The sequence below is a fragment of the Lithobates pipiens genome, unplaced genomic scaffold, assembly GCF_037356315.1.
Source record: "Lithobates pipiens isolate NorthernLeopardFrog02 unplaced genomic scaffold, aLitPip1_a1.2 Scaffold_23, whole genome shotgun sequence".
In the NCBI taxonomy this organism is placed as follows: Eukaryota; Metazoa; Chordata; class Amphibia; order Anura; family Ranidae; genus Lithobates; species Lithobates pipiens.
This window is the reverse complement of record NW_027507785.1, coordinates 200,960,302-200,977,806: the sequence shown is the minus strand read 5'-3', so window position 1 is coordinate 200,977,806 and position 17,505 is coordinate 200,960,302. Positions and strand designations below refer to the sequence as shown.

The window sequence follows — 17,505 nt, the reverse complement described above, 5'->3', positions numbered from 1 at the left end:
ACCTACACTATATAGTGCATGAGCATCATGGGAAATGTAGTTCCAAAACATTTGAGGTGCCAAGGTTTGCCATCACTGGTATATGATAATTGTCTAAACTACTATGCAGAAGGGTATAACTGAGTCCCAACTGCTAATGGACCTTGATGCATTGTTCTATAACCAGAGAGTGCCACGGTAAGGGCCTAACAATATGGCTACATAATATATTAAGCAGCAATAGGATTTGGCAATGAATCTACAGCAGGGTCTTTCAGTATAGCTCAGATCACAATAAAGAATTAACTTTCTCAAAGGGTGCCTGCACATTTATGCAATAGTGAATTTTGCCATAAATCTTAGAGGCTAGAGCACAATTCGTTTTCTATAGGTCCAAGTCATCCACCTACTTAAAGGAAAACTGTACTCTGGAAGCTGTATGATAAACACTGAAGCAGAGGACAAAGGACTAGTAACCAGTATTGCATGTGGTCTACCTGTAGGTGGTCCTTCTTCGTTACTGACTTACCATGCCTGTTTTGCACTATATCTTTATGTGGAGGCTGGGCTTAATTTCCTCATCTTAGAGCCTCCACCTAGAAGAACAGTAATTATATCACCAAATCTCCTGAGACTAGCTATCAAAGGCAGCCACGTCTTAGATCTTATACTGTAGGTATATAGCCATGGGGCTGATGCGCGTTTACCTCCATCACTGTCCTGGCTGCGTTTGCACATCACAGTCCTATAGACCTCAATAAAGGCCATGTCCTAAAGCTGGAGATGGCAGGGGACAGTCCTATAAAAGTCTATGGTTCTGTTGCACGCAGACGGGATGTAAGTAAAAGCTGGAGACTGTGGCCATCAGATTGAAGTATGCATCTGCGGAAGGGGGAGGGTGGGTACTTTAGATCAGTGCAAATGTGACAACAGGATAGGTCCACTTTAGGGCTGCAAAAACTAACGATTATTTTCATAATCAATTCGTTGGCTAGGTAATTGGTTAATAACCTTAAAAAAAAAAAAAAAAAAAAGTGTGGTGTATAATTTACTGCATCGATCGGCATAAAACACCCTTAAAGTCAGGGGAAAATCGTGGGTGCGTGTTATACGCCAATCCCCATGATCCCCGACAATCTCCGCTGATTGTGAGCAGAGTGATCGCCGCTGAGATACACATAGCCAAGTGTACTCGGCTCCGCTCTGTTATGTCCATCATAGGGCGGGACTGGGCATGACTGAGTGGATCCAAGTACACTCGGCTATGTGTATATCGGCGGGGTTCGCTCCGGCAAGTCTTGGCGGCGCCAATTTTAAAAATTCATCCAAGGCTGCACTGGACACTGATAAGGCTGCAGAGGGGCATTTAAATGTAAGTTTTTTTCCCCCTTAAACTTCACTCCTAAAAGTTTTCTCCCTTAAAAATTCCATCCTAAACTAAGGCAGTTTATTTATAATAAAAAGCACGTGACCTGGGACAGTGACAATTAATTAAATTTTAGGTATCCTAGACCATTTCAAACACATATCCATGCCTCATTTAAAGTCCCATAATCCACTTTTTTCATTTCCTTTTAAGGCAGTTTATTGTTAAATATCTCTATGCAGTGGTAAATATAAATAACCAACTATATGGTTAGGGAACAAAATATCGAATCCACTCTGAGAATAAACAGACAAAGGAGATACACCGTATTTATCGGCATATAACACACACTTTTTTCCCCTTAAAAGCAGGGGAAAATCGCGGGTGCGTGTTATACGCCGATCCCCCGCAGTTCTGAGCCTCTGGGTGGCTTCCGGCCGCCTTTGGCCATTCTCTGCAGTCTCTACCCGCCTTCGGCCATTCTCGGCGGCCGAAAGCAGCCGAGAAGGCCCCCCGAGAAGAGCCAAAGGCCGCCGAAAGCTACCGCCCGCCGCCGAGATACACAGGACATCCGGCTCTGTATCTCAGCAGCGGCATTTTTAAAAAAACACTGACACTGACAAGGCTGCAATGGTGGACAAGGCTGCATAAGACACTGACAAGGCTGCAATGGTGGACAAGGCTGCAGATGACACTGACAAGGCTGCAGATGACAATGATAAGGCTGCATTGATGGGCATTTAAATGTAAGTTTTTAAAGAATGTTCGTTCGATTTTCTAATCGTCAGTGGGGTCAAATCGACGTTCATTTTCAACCACAGTGATGGGAAAGTTTGGAAATTGAAAAATCTTTCACCAAGATGTTTTCTGACAGTGTATGTGGTTTTCGTTCAGAAAGGACATTCAATTTAAAAACAGAATGTTAAAAACAAGTGAAAAACGTCAAACATTCTTTCATTCAGCGAATGTACAAAGATTTTTTGCCTGAATATTCTCATCTAAAAATTGATCCGTGTGGCCAGCATAAGGCTCGGTTCACACCTATGCAGTTTGCTTTTGAACCGTTTCGGCAGTGCTTTTTGCTGTGCGTTTTGATTTTTGCACAAGTGATTTTGCTGCAATTTGTGTTTTTGCATTTTTTTTGGCCAATTTATTGTTTGGCAGATTAAAAAACACAAATTGCTGCAAAAATGCATTACATTCTTTTCTGCAGCTTCTCCATCCTCCTACATAAGTTATGCCTGTCTATCTGCAGTCTTCTCTTCTCTACAGCCACTCAAACTTCTAAATTTTAAAAAGGAGAAGTTCGGGATTTTTTTAAAGAATCATACTTACCCATGTGGATGCCTTATCGTTTTACATCTTAATGCAATAAGGCGAAAAACCTTCTGTACTGCAGCTCCCCCGACCTGATCCAATCCAACAATGTACAGGAGAGCAGAAGCTCCAGCTGCTGTCTCACTCCTCATTGGGCAGATTGACAGCTGTCAGTTAAATGCTGTGAAACGGGAGCGGGGGTCAAATCCCACTGTGTGTGTCAATGGATGCTTTCCTTGGGGGAACCTGCTGAAGAGGAGGGACCTAGAGCACAGGTGTGGGACCCAAGTAGAAAAGGATGATGCCTGCTCTGTGCAAAACCGTTGCACAGAAATAGAAAATATAACATGTCTGTTATTTTAATAATAATAAAAAAATAAAAATAAACCCCATGAGGCTTTACTGTCACAATTTCAGCAATACAATAGCTCTTGTATTAGATCAGACTACATAGGCCAGTCTTCAAGAGGAAGTAAACAGTGATGGGTTTTACTTCATCTTTTGCTCCCTGCAAATTAAAAGCATAAAGGGCTAGTATGCATAGCATACTAGCCCATTATGTAACACTTACCTGCAAACAAATCCATCGCTGTCCCCTGTGCTGGCTGCGTCCATCTTCACCCCTCTACCTTCCGGGGGCCGTGAACTTCGGCTCTGTGACTGGCCGGAGCCGTGTGACATCACTCCCGAGCATGTATGTGGGAGCCATCAGTAACGGCACACGCTGGGGGAAGAAACGGCACGGAGGTCCATTTCATCACATCGCATGCGACGATTACATCATCGGCGCACTACAAGTGAAATAGTTCCTAAACGGCGCACGTTTAGTAGATATTTCACCTACCTATAGGTTAGACTTATTCTAGGCTTACCTACTTTTAAAGTCACTAGGGAGGGTTTACAACCACTTTCACTCTCCAGTTGCATCAACGAGCCTCGGCCTCCCATGACTCTGTTGCCAGTTGTCCTAAAACACATTCTGCACACTCCTGTATCTGCCTCATTTGAGCTGGATGACGAGACGAACGGCCACACACAAATACCAGTGTCTTAAATAGCTGTGGCTCCACACTACCCTAGGCCTTTGGTGCGAGCAGTAGCTTAATAATTACAGGGTTCTTCCCTCTTTTTTCCACCCCAGTGTGCCCCCAGGCTTTCCCCGTTTTCTTTAAAGCGGAGGTCCACCCTAAAGTGGACCTTCCGCTCATTGGAATCCTCCCCCCCCTCCGGCACCACAATTGGCACCTTTCAGGGTGGAGGGGGGTGCAGGTACCTGTACAGTACAGGTATCTGCACCCACTCCCGGCATAGCTATCTGCGGAAAGGGGCGTAGATCTACGCCCCTTTCCGAAAGTCCCCCGCTGCCTGCTGGGAAACACACAGATCCCAGAGACAGCGGGACCATCCTTATTGCGCAGCGCGACTCGCGCATGCGCAGTAGGGAACAGTGAAATTAAGCCGAAAGGCTCCACTTCCTGATTCGCATACCCAAGATGGCGGTGGCAGCAACCGAGAGATCGGCTTCGGGTGACGACATCGCGGGCGTGCTGGGCTGGTAAGTTTCATTATTTTAAAAGTCAGCAGCTGCAGTATTTGTAGCTGCTGGCTTTAAAAAAAAAAAAAAAAAAAACGGCGGAACTCCCGGTGGACTCCCGCTTTAATCTGCATATAACCCTCCACTGGGTGGAGGAGAGGGGTCTGACCTTTGGGTGCCTGGCAGGCATTCTGTCTGATGACAGCTGTAGACTTTCATCATCTCTGCATGTTCCCTGTCACTGGGGATCCCTGAAATTAAGATCTGGGAGCTAACTGTGCCCAAGTACATGTTTTTAAAGTTAGAAAATCATTGAAGTGTTCAATATACATCATCTCAAAATCTGGTTTCTCCTTGCTCTCACCCTTGAAGAAGAAGGAAACTATAGACTCCGAAACGCGTCGGGTATGAGAAACCGTATAATTGCATTGTATATTTACATATTGCATTACTTCAAATAGATGTCTGAATACTAAATGTTTTTATAAGTTTATACTTTGTACCCTTGTGTGTAACCACTTTTCTAAATAAATGCTTTATAATAAATCTATACAAGTGATTTAAAACCTCTTTGATAAAACTTGTGCCTTAAAAGTCCACCACGCAGAGGTTCCCCTATTCTCTTGAACCAAATTTGACGGGTCCTGACTAGGGTTGAGCTCAGGCGTGTTCGCATGGAACACGTGCAGAGCCCGCCAGGAAGTCGGTGCAGCGTTGCGCTAATCACAGGCAGTGAGACATTGCCCGATCCCTGCAGCCGCACATCGGGGCAATGTCTCACTGCCTGTGATTAGCGCAACGCTGCACCGACGTGGAGCATGCAAACATGCCTGAGCTCATCCTTAGTCCTGACCAGGAACATCCCATAAGAGCTGCAGTTTTGGAGTTGTTTTGATTCAAACCCCCTACACAGGGGCCAAGTATTGGCTGAAATCAGCCTCAACATTCGGCTCACGTGTACAGCTTCTTGACTGACATCTGTCAAACAACTATGCAAGAAAACCAACCAATGGCTTGCGAGTGCTGAGCGGTGTGTTCTGGCGGACAGGCAGCCCCCTTGTCAGGGCACAATAGCTCAGCGGAGAGATCGCTGTACTAACATCACATCGATGTATAGAGCCCGCCTCACTCTTTTTCCAATCAACCTGTTGGGCTAAATGAAAATAAAATATGAGGTGTGTCCCATGCATCAGCTGTCTAGTCATTACAGGTCACTCAAAAAAAAAAAAAAACTTAGACCATATCTAATGCAAAATAAAAAACATACAACTTCAGGGACAACCTGTTCACTTGCTGCCTACTATATGTCACTCTCTTTCAGGTGCCATTGCAGCAAGACAGCCAATGTTATGCATGTTCCCTGTGAGGTCATAGTGTTCCGGCTGGTCGGTACTCACCGGTATGAGGATGTCGGTGTCCCGCACGGTGAAGCCCCGGTGTGTGGGCAGCTTGTATACACTGAGGTGGGCCGGCTCTGAGGAAGGATTCTCTACAACTAGAGCAGCACTGCGGGCCACGCCGGGCTCAACACATCCGAAGGTGACGAAGGGAGGCCGGGAGAAATGTGTGAGAGACAGGAGAGGGGTGTCATCCGATCCGGAGGAGTCCGCTTCCCTCCCGGGAGGAGATATACTAATCATCGTACACCGAGCACCGTCTACACTCTTCGACCATCCGACCACTCCGCCACCATCACCTCCCCGACAATTCAAACTCACAGCGCAACCTGACAGGTCCAACTTCGGATAACTTCCACGCCCTGTATTCACTCCCAGCCAATAGCAGCCGGAGGAAACAAAGCGGTTCAGTCAATCACATTACAGAGCGTCACAGGGTAAGCTGTGCGCGAGAACAACCAATAAGGATCCGGAGATTTATTTAAAACGCTGTGTATGGGCGGATCATTGTTATGCTAGCAACCGAGAGTGTGGCAACGGTGTTTGGATGAGAAGCGGAGTTCCTGAGGTATATACGGAGCTTCTAGTTTATATATCACAGGAGGGGCCCAGCCCGCTCTCACTGACCTTTCACCATCGGAATGTGTGCGATGCTCTGTCTGGAGACAAACAGAATACGGGTTACAGCGGAATATGTCCGGTGTGTACCAATAATCTATGACGTCACACCTTCTTTCAGTATCAGAAGAAACAATAAAGCCTGCTACTCAGGGGTCGAATGTCGTAGCTGAGCTGTTCTGTTCTGAAAGGGGGATAACCCCTCCAATAGAGCGCTCTGATCACACCTCTCTGCCATTGGCCGAGAACACTGATTGGGAGGCGGTCAACTGCTGGTTTTCCGACATACTCATCTGACAAGCCAGACAGCCAGCTTCTTTCACACACACTCATAGGCAGTTTTTTCAACTAGCCCAGATCTCCCAACATTTCACCCATATGTCCCAGGTTAGAGTGTCAGCAGGGAATAATTGAGCATCACGGCATGTGCTACATAGTAACTAGACGCAACTCGGGGCCTCACACATAACCTACATCCCCCTTACTACTCAGGAGCAGACCTTTGATCCCTGTGAGTTGAAAATGCAGATAGAGAGGAACAAAGGGAAGTATTCCTGGTTGTCTCCTCCACCCTTACATGCTAATGACTTTGGAGGGTGTGGCCAGGCATGTTTATGTAAGGGTTGTTTTTGCCAAATGTTTCCCATGTGTGTGCACATGCCTGGGTTGCAGCAGATGAGGGGTGGCCGTTTCCCTTGGCGTACGGTAAATGGAGATGCCAGGGATTGAACCCGGGGCCTCACACATGCAAAGCGTGCGCTCTACCACTGAGCTACATCCCCTTACCATGTGGTAGCGCCTGTGCCTTTTTCGCCCCCCAAAAAGCTCTAAACGATGTTGCATCCTTTAACCCGGCACCTGGCCTTCACATCTGTGTTCCACTACCAGTACTCAGGGCCTCCTTCACTTCCCAAAACCAACCACGCTTTCATTTTTTTTCTTCCAGGAAGGACTTTCAGCCTTCAAGAGCCAAAAAAAACAACATTTATGTCCGAATTGTGTTTGTCAGTTAGCTGACAACACATCATCTCCCAGCTGCATAAGTGACCTCTCTTTGTGTCTGTGTCACATCTAATTACTGTGTGACTCTCACCTGCATGAGCACTAGTCTGAGAGAGGCAGGACTTTTTCAAAATGAAGTTTCTTCTCAGGAGGTGTCAGGTCTCACACTGCAGATAGAGGTCATGCATTAACCCATGCAAAGCCATGCCTAATAGCCTCACGTGTCAACACAATAAGAAACCGCTGACACAGGAATGTGAAGATTTCCTCTACTATAGCCTATGCGTACCGTTCAACAAATGACACCATTAAACTACATCTTCAGGGCACAACTTATGCAGGGAGGACTCCTCTTTTATTGAGGAAAAAAAACCAATCCCCTCTGGGTGATCAATGGACATTGCAAGAATTTTAACACGTTTTGTTGCAGAGTCCTACCTGTTTCTTCTCTGAATGAATAGCTTTTTGTTAGATCATGTCTTGTGCAGGACTGATTTGAAATGGGAGTGATTTTTTTATTCTTCACTTTTGAGCAGCTGATGCACTTGCAGGGCTCTAGTGAGAAGAATAACAGGACCTGCAGTCCTTGAGAAGTACTTAACCATTTAGGAGCATCTCACCAAATCTGACATTTTTTCTTGCAGAGGATGCCTAAAATCTGACTTGTATCTAAGGCAAGACTTCTGGGAAAATCAGTGAGCCAATCACACAAACAGGAAGTGAAATCTCTGGGGGCCGTTCTGTACACCAATTGTGTACGGAACGCCTCTAGGTTGCCATATTGCATTGAATTTTACAGAAAATGACAGCGCTGCAAATTGAAAAGGAAAGATCATTTTTTTTAAAATAAGTGACAATATGGCTTATGTTACAATTGTATATACAATATTACTTTTACTGATTTTCTAACGAAACTGGACATACCCTTAAACAGACAGCCAATGTCAACTACAAGTTCATTAGCATGCTTCCAAGAAAAGCCTTCCTTGCTACTGCCACCCATTTTGACAGTACCCAGTAAAGCTGTGGGCAGGGTTTTGAAACTAGTTGCAATCACCCCAACTGATATCTGTTTAAGGCGAAGGCTGGAGATGCTGGGAATTGTACCTGGGGCTTCACACATGCAAAGCGTGTGCTCTACCACTGAGCTGCATCCCCATCTTGCGCTTGCCCTTCTGTGCCTTTTTTTTTTTTTGGGGGGGGGGGGGGAGAAAGTTTGACTAGAGAAAAGTTCTCAGCAGGATTTTGCACTTTGTGGGGATAATTAGTCAAGTCAGCATGCGCTGCATAGATACTAGACTCGGCTTTAAGATAAAGAATGGAGATGCTGGGGATTGAACCCGGGACCTCACACATGCAAAGCGCGCGCTCTACCACTGAGCTACATCCCCATCTTGTTTGCCTTAGTCTGTGCCTTTTTTTTGGGGGGTGTGAAGTTTGACTTTAGAGTAAAGTTCTCAGCAGTATTTTGCACTTTGTGGGGATAGTTAGGCCACTCAGCATGCGCTACATGGTAACTAGACTCGGTTTTAAGATAAAGAATGGAGATGCCGGGGGTTGAACCCGGGACCTCACACATGCGAAGCGTGCGCTCTACCACTGAGCTACATCCCCCTTACTACTCAGTAGCAGACCTTTGATCCTTGTGAGTTGAAAATGCAGATAGAGAGGAACAAAGGGAAGAATTCCTGGTTGTCTCCTCCACCCTTACATGCTAATGACTTTGGAGGGTGCGGCCAGGCATGTTTATGTAAGGGTTGTTTTTGCCAAATGTTTCCCATGTGTGTGCACATGCCTGGGTTGCAGCAGATGAGGGGTGGCCGTTTCCCTTGGCGTACGGTAAATGGAGATGCCGGGGATTGAACCCGGGACCTCGCACATGCAAAGCGTGCGCTCTACCACTGAGCTACATCCCCTTACCATGTGGTAGCGCCTGTGCCTTTTTCGCCCCCCAAAAAGCTCTAAACGATGTTGCATCCTTTAACCCGGCACCTGGCCTTCACATCTGTGTTCCACTACCAGTACTCAGGGCCTCCTTCACTTCCCAAAACCAACCACGCTTTCATTTTTTTTCTTCCAGGAAGGACTTTCAGCCTTCAAGAGCCAAAAAAAAAAACATTTATGTCCGAATTGTGTTTGTTAGTTAGCTGACAACACATCATCTCCCAGCTGCATAAGTGACCTCTCTTTGTGTCTGTGTCACATCTAATTACTGTGTGACTCTCACCTGCATGAGCACTAGTCTGAGAGAGGCAGGACTTTTTCGAAATGAAGTTTCTTCTCAGGAGGTGTCAGGTCTCACACTGCAGATAGAGGTCATGCATTAACCCATGCAAAGCCATGCCTAATAGCCTCACGTGTCAACACAATAAGAAACCGCTGACACAGGAATGTGAAGATTTCCTCTACTATAGCCTATGCGTACAGTTCAACAAATGACACCATTAAACTACATCTTCAGGGCAGAACTTATGCAGGGAGGACTCCTCTTTTATTGAGGAAAAAAAACCAATCCCCTCTGGGTGATCAATGGACATTGCAAGAATTTTAACACGTTTTGTTGCAGAGTCCTACCTGTTTCTTCTCTGAATGAATAGCTTTTTGTTAGATCATGTCTTGTGCAGGACTGATTTGAAATGGGAGTGATTTTTTTATTCTTCACTTTTGAGCAGCTGATGCACTTGCAGGGCTCTAGTGAGAAGAATAACAGGACCTGCAGTCCTTGAGAAGTACTTAACCATTTAGGAGCATCTCACCAAATCTGACATTTTTTCTTGCAGAGGATGCCTAAAATCTGACTTGTATCTAAGGCAAGACTTCTGGGAAAATCAGTGAGCCAATCACACAAACAGGAAGTGAAATCTCTGGGGGCCGTTCTGTACACCAATTGTGTACGAAACGCCTCTAGGTTGCCATATTGCATTGAATTTTACAGAAAATGACAGCGCTGCCAATTGAAAAGGAAAGATCTTTTTTTTTAAATAAGTGACAATATGGCTTGTGTTACAATTGTATATACAATATTACTTTTACTTATTTTCTAACAAAACTGGACATACCCTTAAACAGACAGCCAATGTCAACTACAAGTTCATTAGCATGCTTCTAAGAAAAGCCTTCCTTGCTACTGCCACCCATTTTGACAGTACCCAGCAAAGCTGTGGGCAGGGTTTTGAAACTAGTTGCAATCACCCCAACTGATATCTGTTTACGGCGAAGGCTGGAGATGCTGGGAATTGAACATGGGGCTTCACACATGCAACGCATGCGCTCTACCACTGAGCTATATCCCCATCTTGTGCTTGTGCTTGTGCTTGCCCTTCTGTGCCTTTTTTTTTTTTTGGGGGGGGGGGGGGGGAGAAAGTTTGACTTTAGAGAAAAGTTCTCAGCAGGATTTTGCACTTTGTGGGGATAATTAGTCAAGTCAGCATGCGCTGCATAGATACTAGACTCGGCTTTAAGGGCTCTAGTGAGAAGAATAACAGGACCTGCAGTCCTTGAGAAGTACTTAACCATTTAGGAGCATCTCACCAAATCTGACATTTTTTCTTGCAGAGGATGCCTAAAATCTGACTTGTATCTAAGGCAAGACTTCTGGGAAAATCAGTGAGCCAATCACACAAACAGGAAGTGAAATCTCTGGGGGCCGTTCTGTACACCAATTGTGTACGGAACGCCTCTAGGTTGCCATATTGCATTGAATTTTACAGAAAATGACAGCGCTGCCAATTGAAAAGGAAAGATCTTTTTTTTTAAATAAGTGACAATATGGCTTGTGTTACAATTGTATATACAATATTACTTTTACTTATTTTCTAACAAAACTGGACATACCCTTAAACAGACAGCCAATGTCAACTACAAGTTCATTAGCATGCTTCTAAGAAAAGCCTTCCTTGCTACTGCCACCCATTTTGACAGTACCCAGCAAAGCTGTGGGCAGGGTTTTGAAACTAGTTGCAATCACCCCAACTGACATCTGTTTACGGCGAAGGCTGGAGATGCTGGGAAATGAACATGGGGCTTCACACATGCAAAGCATGCGCTCTACCACTGAGCTACATCCCCATCTTGTGCTTGTGCTTGTGCTTGCCCTTCTGTGCCTTTTTTTTTTTTTGGGGGGGGGGGGGGGAGAAAGTTTGACTTTAGAGAAAAGTTCTCAGCAGGATTTTGCACTTTGTGGGGATAATTAGTCAAGTCAGCATGCGCTGCATAGATACTAGACTCGGCTTTAAGATAAAGAATGGAGATGCTGGGGATTGAACCCGGGAGCTCACACATGCAAAGCGTGCGCTCTACCACTGAGCTACATCCCCATCTTGTTTGCCTTAGTCTGTGCCTTTTTTTTGGGGGGTGTGAAGTTTGACTTTAGAGTAAAGTTCTCAGCAGTATTTTGCACTTTGTGGGGATAGTTAGGCCACTCAGCATGCGCTACATGGTAACTAGACTCGGTTTTAAGATAAAGAATGGAGATGCCGGGGGTTGAACCCGGGACCTCACACATGCGAAGCGTGCGCTCTAACACTGAGCTACATCCCCCTTACTACTCAGGAGCAGACCTTTGATCCTTGTGAGTTGAAAATGCAGATAGAGAGGAACAAAGGGAAGAATTCCTGGTTGTCTCCTCCACCCTTACATGCTAATGACTTTGGAGGGTGCGGCCAGGCATGTTTATGTAAGGGTTGTTTTTGCCAAATGTTTCCCATGTGTGTGCACATGCCTGGGTTGCAGCAGATGAGGGGTGGCCGTTTCCCTTGGCGTACGGTAAATGGAGATGCCGGGGATTGAACCCGGGACCTCGCACATGCAAAGCGTGCGCTCTACCACTGAGCTACATCCCCTTACCATGTGGTAGCGCCTGTGCCTTTTTCGCCCCTCAAAAAGCTCTAAACGATGTTGCATCCTTTAACCCGGCACCTGGCCTTCACATCTGTGTTCCACTACCAGTACTCAGGGCCTCCTTCACTTCCCAAAACCAACCACGCTTTCATTTTTTTTCTTCCAGGAAGGACTTTCAGCCTTCAAGAGCCAAAAAAAAAAACATTTATGTCCGAATTGTGTTTGTCAGTTAGCTGACAACACATCATCTCCCAGCTGCATAAGTGACCTCTCTTTGTGTCTGTGTCACATCTAATTACTGTGTGACTCTCACCTGCATGAGCACTAGTCTGAGAGAGGCAGGACTTTTTCGAAATGAAGTTTCTTCTCAGGAGGTGTCAGGTCTCACACTGCAGATAGAGGTCATGCATTTACCCATGCAAAGCCATGCCTAATAGCCTCACGTGTCAACACAATAAGAAACCGCTGACACAGGAATGTGAAGATTTCCTCTACTATAGCCTATGCGTACAGTTCAACAAATGACACCATTAAACTACATCTTCAGGGCAGAACTTATGCAGGGAGGACTCCTCTTTTATTGAGGAAAAAAAACCAATCCCCTCTGGGTGATCAATGGACATTGCAAGAATTTTAACACGTTTTGTTGCAGAGTCCTACCTGTTTCTTCTCTGAATGAATAGCTTTTTGTTAGATCATGTCTTGTGCAGGACTGATTTGAAATGGGAGTGATTTTTTTATTCTTCACTTTTGAGCAGCTGATGCACTTGCAGGGCTCTAGTGAGAAGAATAACAGGACCTGCAGTCCTTGAGAAGTACTTAACCATTTAGGAGCATCTCACCAAATCTGACATTTTTTCTTGCAGAGGATGCCTAAAATCTGACTTGTATCTAAGGCAAGACTTCTGGGAAAATCAGTGAGCCAATCACACAAACAGGAAGTGAAATCTCTGGGGGCCGTTCTGTACACCAATTGTGTACGGAACGCCTCTAGGTTGCCATATTGCATTGAATTTTACAGAAAATGACAGCGCTGCCAATTGAAAAGGAAAGATCTTTTTTTTTAAATAAGTGACAATATGGCTTGTGTTACAATTGTATATACAATATTACTTTTACTTATTTTCTAACAAAACTGGACATACCCTTAAACAGACAGCCAATGTCAACTACAAGTTCATTAGCATGCTTCTAAGAAAAGCCTTCCTTGCTACTGCCACCCATTTTGACAGTACCCAGCAAAGCTGTGGGCAGGGTTTTGAAACTAGTTGCAATCACCCCAACTGATATCTGTTTACGGCGAAGGCTGGAGATGCTGGGAATTGAACATGGGGCTTCACACATGCAAAGCATGCGCTCTACCACTGAGCTACATCCCCATCTTGTGCTTGTGCTTGTGCTTGTGCTTGTGCTTGTGCTTGTGCTTGTGCTTGCCCTTCTGTGCCTTTTTTTTTTTTTTTTGGGGGGGGGGGGGAGAGAAAGTTTGACTTTAGAGAAAAGTTCTCAGCAGGATTTTGCACTTTGTGGGGATAATTAGTCAAGTCAGCATGCGCTGCATAGATACTAGACTCGGCTTTAAGATAAAGAATGGAGATGCTGGGGATTGAACCCGGGACCTCACACATGCAAAGCGTGCGCTCTACCACTGAGCTACATCCCCATCTTGTTTGCCTTAGTCTGTGCCTTTTTTTTGGGGGGTGTGAAGTTTGACTTTAGAGTAAAGTTCTCAGCAGTATTTTGCACTTTGTGGGGATAGTTAGGCCACTCAGCATGCGCTACATGGTAACTAGACTCGGTTTTAAGATAAAGAATGGAGATGCCGGGGGTTGAACCCGGGACCTCACACATGCGAAGCGTGCGCTCTACCACTGAGCTACATCCCCGTTACTACTCAGGAGCAGACCTTTGATCCTTGTGAGTTGAAAATGCAGATAGAGAGGAACAAAGGGAAGAATTCCTGGTTGTCTCCTCCACCCTTACATGCTAATGACTTTGGAGGGTGCGGCCAGGCATGTTTATGTAAGGGTTGTTTTTGCCAAATGTTTCCCATGTGTGTGCACATGCCTGGGTTGCAGCAGATGAGGGGTGGCCGTTTCCCTTGGTGTATGGTAAATGGAGATGCCGGGGAAAGGGCAGGGTTTTGAAACTAGTTGCAATCACCCCAACTGATATCTGTTTACGGCGAAGGCTGGAGATGCTGGGAATTGAACATGGGGCTTCACACATGCAAAGCATGCGCTCTACCACTGAGCTACATCCCCATCTTGTGCTTGTGCTTGTGCTTGCCCTTCTGTGCCTTTTTTTTTTTTTGGGGGGGGGAGAAAGTTTGACTTTAGAGAAAAGTTCTCAGCAGGATTTTGCACTTTGTGGGGATAATTAGTCAAGTCAGCATGCGCTGCATAGATACTAGACTCGGCTTTAAGATAAAGAATGGAGATGCTGGGGATTGAACCCGGGACCTCACACATGCAAAGCGTGCGCTCTACCACTGAGCTACATCCCCATCTTGTTTGCCTTAGTCTGTGCCTTTTTTTTGGGGGGTGTGAAGTTTGACTTTAGAGTAAAGTTCTCAGCAGTATTTTGCACTTTGTGGGGATAGTTAGGCCACTCAGCATGCGCTACATGGTAACTAGACTCGGTTTTAAGATAAAGAATGGAGATGCCGGGGGTTGAACCCGGGACCTCACACATGCGAAGCGTGCGCTCTACCACTGAGCTACATCCCCCTTACTACTCAGTAGCAGACCTTTGATCCTTGTGAGTTGAAAATGCAGATAGAGAGGAACAAAGGGAAGAATTCCTGGTTGTCTCCTCCACCCTTACATGCTAATGACTTTGGAGGGTGCGGCCAGGCATGTTTATGTAAGGGTTGTTTTTGCCAAATGTTTCCCATGTGTGTGCACATGCCTGGGTTGCAGCAGATGAGGGGTGGCCGTTTCCCTTGGCGTACGGTAAATGGAGATGCCGGGGATTGAACCCGGGACCTCGCACATGCAAAGCGTGCGCTCTACCACTGAGCTACATCCCCTTACCATGTGGTAGCGCCTGTGCCTTTTTCGCCCCTCAAAAAGCTCTAAACGATGTTGCATCCTTTAACCCGACACCTGGCCTTCACATCTGTGTTCCACTACCAGTACTCAGGGCCTCCTTCACTTCCCAAAACCAACCACGCTTTCATTTTTTTTCTTCCAGGAAGGACTTTCAGCCTTCAAGAGCCAAAAAAAAAAACATTTATGTCCGAATTGTGTTTGTCAGTTAGCTGACAACACATCATCTCTAGTGATGGACGAACTTCCGACGGGACGTTTCGCGAACGCGAAACGCGAACGGACACAAACGTTCGCGAAAACGACCGTTCGCCGCGGGCTCCATTGACTTCAATGGGAGGCGAATTTCGCAAACCTTTAGGTCGAATTTGCGGCCACGGGGTAATTATTAGGGGGTAGCACGTAGTCCCACCACCTGGACAATAGCATAATACATGTATGAGGTGAATTTGGGATCGATAACTACAAGCATTTTTTTTTTATTTGGGAAATTGTTCTGACAATTCAGGACTATGGAGCTAATGAAGGCAATGGAGGAGAGGGAAGGTCAGGGACCAGGGTAGGCAAACAAGAGGGTGCAGGAGATACAGAGCACTGACAGCAGCACCGTAATACAGAGCACTGACATCAGCACCGTGACATACAGCGCTGACAGCAGCTCCGTGACATACAGCGCTGACAGCAGCTCCGTGACATACAGCGCTGACAGCAGCTCCGTGACATACAGCGCTGACAGCAGCTCCGTGACATACAGCGCTGACAGCAGCTCCGTGACATACAGCGCTGACAGCAGCACCGTGACATACAGCGCTGACAGCAGCTCCGTGACATACAGCGCTGACAGCAGCTCCGTGACATACAGCGCTGACAGCAGCTCCGTGACATACAGCACTGACAGCAGCTCCGTGACATACAGCGCTGACAGCAGCTCCGTGACATACAGCGCTGACAGCAGCACCGTGACATACAGCGCTGACAGCAGCTCCGTGACATACAGCGCTGACAGCAGCTCCGTGACATACAGCGCTGACAGCAGCTCCGTGACATACAGCGCTGACAGCAGCTCCGTGACATACAGCGCTGACAGCAGCTCCGTGACATACAGCGCTGACAGCAGCTCCGTGACATACAGCGCTGACAGCAGCTCCGTGACATACAGCGCTGACAGCAGCTCCGTGACATACAGCGCTGACAGCAGCTCCGTGACATACAGCGCTGACAGCAGCTCCGTGACATACAGCGCTGACAGCAGCACCGTAAGCAGCCCCAGGAGGAAGTCAGCACAGCACAGGGATGGTGTGATCCCCTCATAATAAGAACCCCCAGGAGGAAGTCAGCACAGCACAGGGATGGTGGGAGCCCCTCATAATAAGAACACCCAGGAGGAAGTCAGCACAGCACAGGGATGGTGGGAACCCCTCATAATAAGCAGCCCCAGTAGAAATATGACACCGCTCAACCTCTTCAAAGAGGAGGGTAGGGGCATATAGTACGGTGTGCTTTTTTGGGTCAGGGAAGTGAGCCAAATGAATTAAGAAGGTCTGTGTGCTTGATTCCAAAAATTGTTTATAGACATATACATGGTCTACTGATCACATGTGTTGAATTCCTCCGAGATCCATGCCTCATTCATTTTTAGAAATGTGAGGTAGTTAACACTGTGGTGAGCTAGGCGAGTACGCTTATCGGTCACAATCCCCCCTGCTGCGCTGAACGTCCTTTCGGACAGGACACTGGATGAGGGGCAAGCCAACAGTTCGATTGCAAATTGGGCAAGCTCTGGCCAGAGGTCAAGCCTGCCCACCCAGTAGTCTAGGGGTTCATCACTCCTCAGAGCGTCCACATCGGCCGTTAACCCAATGTAGTCGGACACCTGACGGTCTAGGCGTTCCCTGATGCTGGATCCGGATGACACCTGTCGATGGGTCGGCTGAAAGAATGACCTCATATCCGAAGTCACCAACACATCTTCAAACCGGCCTCTTCTTGCAGGCGCTGTTGGATTGGTACCCGCAAATCCTTCTCTGGGAGTGGGAATTGCTCCTCTGCCAGCGCACGCAAAAGCAGAATGCAGCATTTCTCGAAGCAAGGCCTGGAAGTGCTGCATTCTGACAGCCCTCTGCGACGGCGGTAACATTTCCGCCATTTTGTGTTTGTACCGGGGGTCTAAGTACGTTGCCACCCAGTACTGGTCCTTGACCCTCATGCTTTTTATACGGGGGTCCCTATTAAAACACTGGAGCATGAAGGCCCCCATTTGCACTAAAGTGGAAGCGGTGTGGTGGCCTGGCTCCTGCTCATCATCCAGGATAATGTCGTCCTCTTCATTCTCCTCTCCCCATCCTCGCACAACAGGGATCCCAGAAAGGTTTAAAGCATGCTCTTCTTGCTCCTGCTCATCCGCCC

The 17,505-nt window shown here is 46.7% G+C and overlaps 1 protein-coding gene and 12 non-coding genes across 13 annotated transcripts in view; all 13 read right to left on the bottom strand.

Annotated features, from left to right (window-relative positions):
* ASPM (assembly factor for spindle microtubules) overlaps nt 1-5,924 on the bottom strand; it is a 103,738-nt gene extending 97,814 nt beyond the window's left edge. Inside the window, exon 1 of the mRNA XM_077452766.1 lies at nt 5,594-5,924. Within this exon, the coding sequence (XP_077308892.1) occupies nt 5,594-5,836 (243 nt within the window). The 5' untranslated portion in view covers nt 5,837-5,924. The remainder of the gene's footprint in view (nt 1-5,593) is intronic.
* Nucleotides 5,925-6,921: 997 nt separating this feature from the next.
* Nucleotides 6,922-6,993, bottom strand: TRNAA-UGC (transfer RNA alanine (anticodon UGC)). Its single transcript has one exon. It is a non-coding gene; the product is annotated as a tRNA-Ala (tRNA).
* A 1,539-nt stretch (nt 6,994-8,532) lies between these two features.
* Nucleotides 8,533-8,604, bottom strand: TRNAA-UGC (transfer RNA alanine (anticodon UGC)). The gene has a single exon. It is a non-coding gene; the product is annotated as a tRNA-Ala (tRNA).
* A 151-nt stretch (nt 8,605-8,755) lies between these two features.
* Nucleotides 8,756-8,827, bottom strand: TRNAA-CGC (transfer RNA alanine (anticodon CGC)). The gene has a single exon. It is a non-coding gene; the product is annotated as a tRNA-Ala (tRNA).
* Nucleotides 8,828-9,057: 230 nt separating this feature from the next.
* Nucleotides 9,058-9,129, bottom strand: TRNAA-UGC (transfer RNA alanine (anticodon UGC)). Its single transcript has one exon. It is a non-coding gene; the product is annotated as a tRNA-Ala (tRNA).
* Nucleotides 9,130-11,457: 2,328 nt separating this feature from the next.
* Nucleotides 11,458-11,529, bottom strand: TRNAA-UGC (transfer RNA alanine (anticodon UGC)). The gene has a single exon. It is a non-coding gene; the product is annotated as a tRNA-Ala (tRNA).
* Nucleotides 11,530-11,680: 151 nt separating this feature from the next.
* Nucleotides 11,681-11,752, bottom strand: TRNAA-CGC (transfer RNA alanine (anticodon CGC)). Its single transcript has one exon. It is a non-coding gene; the product is annotated as a tRNA-Ala (tRNA).
* A 230-nt stretch (nt 11,753-11,982) lies between these two features.
* On the bottom strand, nt 11,983-12,054 carry TRNAA-UGC (transfer RNA alanine (anticodon UGC)). The gene has a single exon. It is a non-coding gene; the product is annotated as a tRNA-Ala (tRNA).
* Nucleotides 12,055-13,640: 1,586 nt separating this feature from the next.
* On the bottom strand, nt 13,641-13,712 carry TRNAA-UGC (transfer RNA alanine (anticodon UGC)). The gene has a single exon. It is a non-coding gene; the product is annotated as a tRNA-Ala (tRNA).
* Nucleotides 13,713-13,863: 151 nt separating this feature from the next.
* Nucleotides 13,864-13,935, bottom strand: TRNAA-CGC (transfer RNA alanine (anticodon CGC)). The gene has a single exon. It is a non-coding gene; the product is annotated as a tRNA-Ala (tRNA).
* Nucleotides 13,936-14,483: 548 nt separating this feature from the next.
* On the bottom strand, nt 14,484-14,555 carry TRNAA-UGC (transfer RNA alanine (anticodon UGC)). The gene has a single exon. It is a non-coding gene; the product is annotated as a tRNA-Ala (tRNA).
* Nucleotides 14,556-14,706: 151 nt separating this feature from the next.
* Nucleotides 14,707-14,778, bottom strand: TRNAA-CGC (transfer RNA alanine (anticodon CGC)). Its single transcript has one exon. It is a non-coding gene; the product is annotated as a tRNA-Ala (tRNA).
* A 230-nt stretch (nt 14,779-15,008) lies between these two features.
* TRNAA-UGC (transfer RNA alanine (anticodon UGC)) lies at nt 15,009-15,080 on the bottom strand. Its single transcript has one exon. It is a non-coding gene; the product is annotated as a tRNA-Ala (tRNA).
* Nucleotides 15,081-17,505: the final 2,425 nt, after the last annotated feature.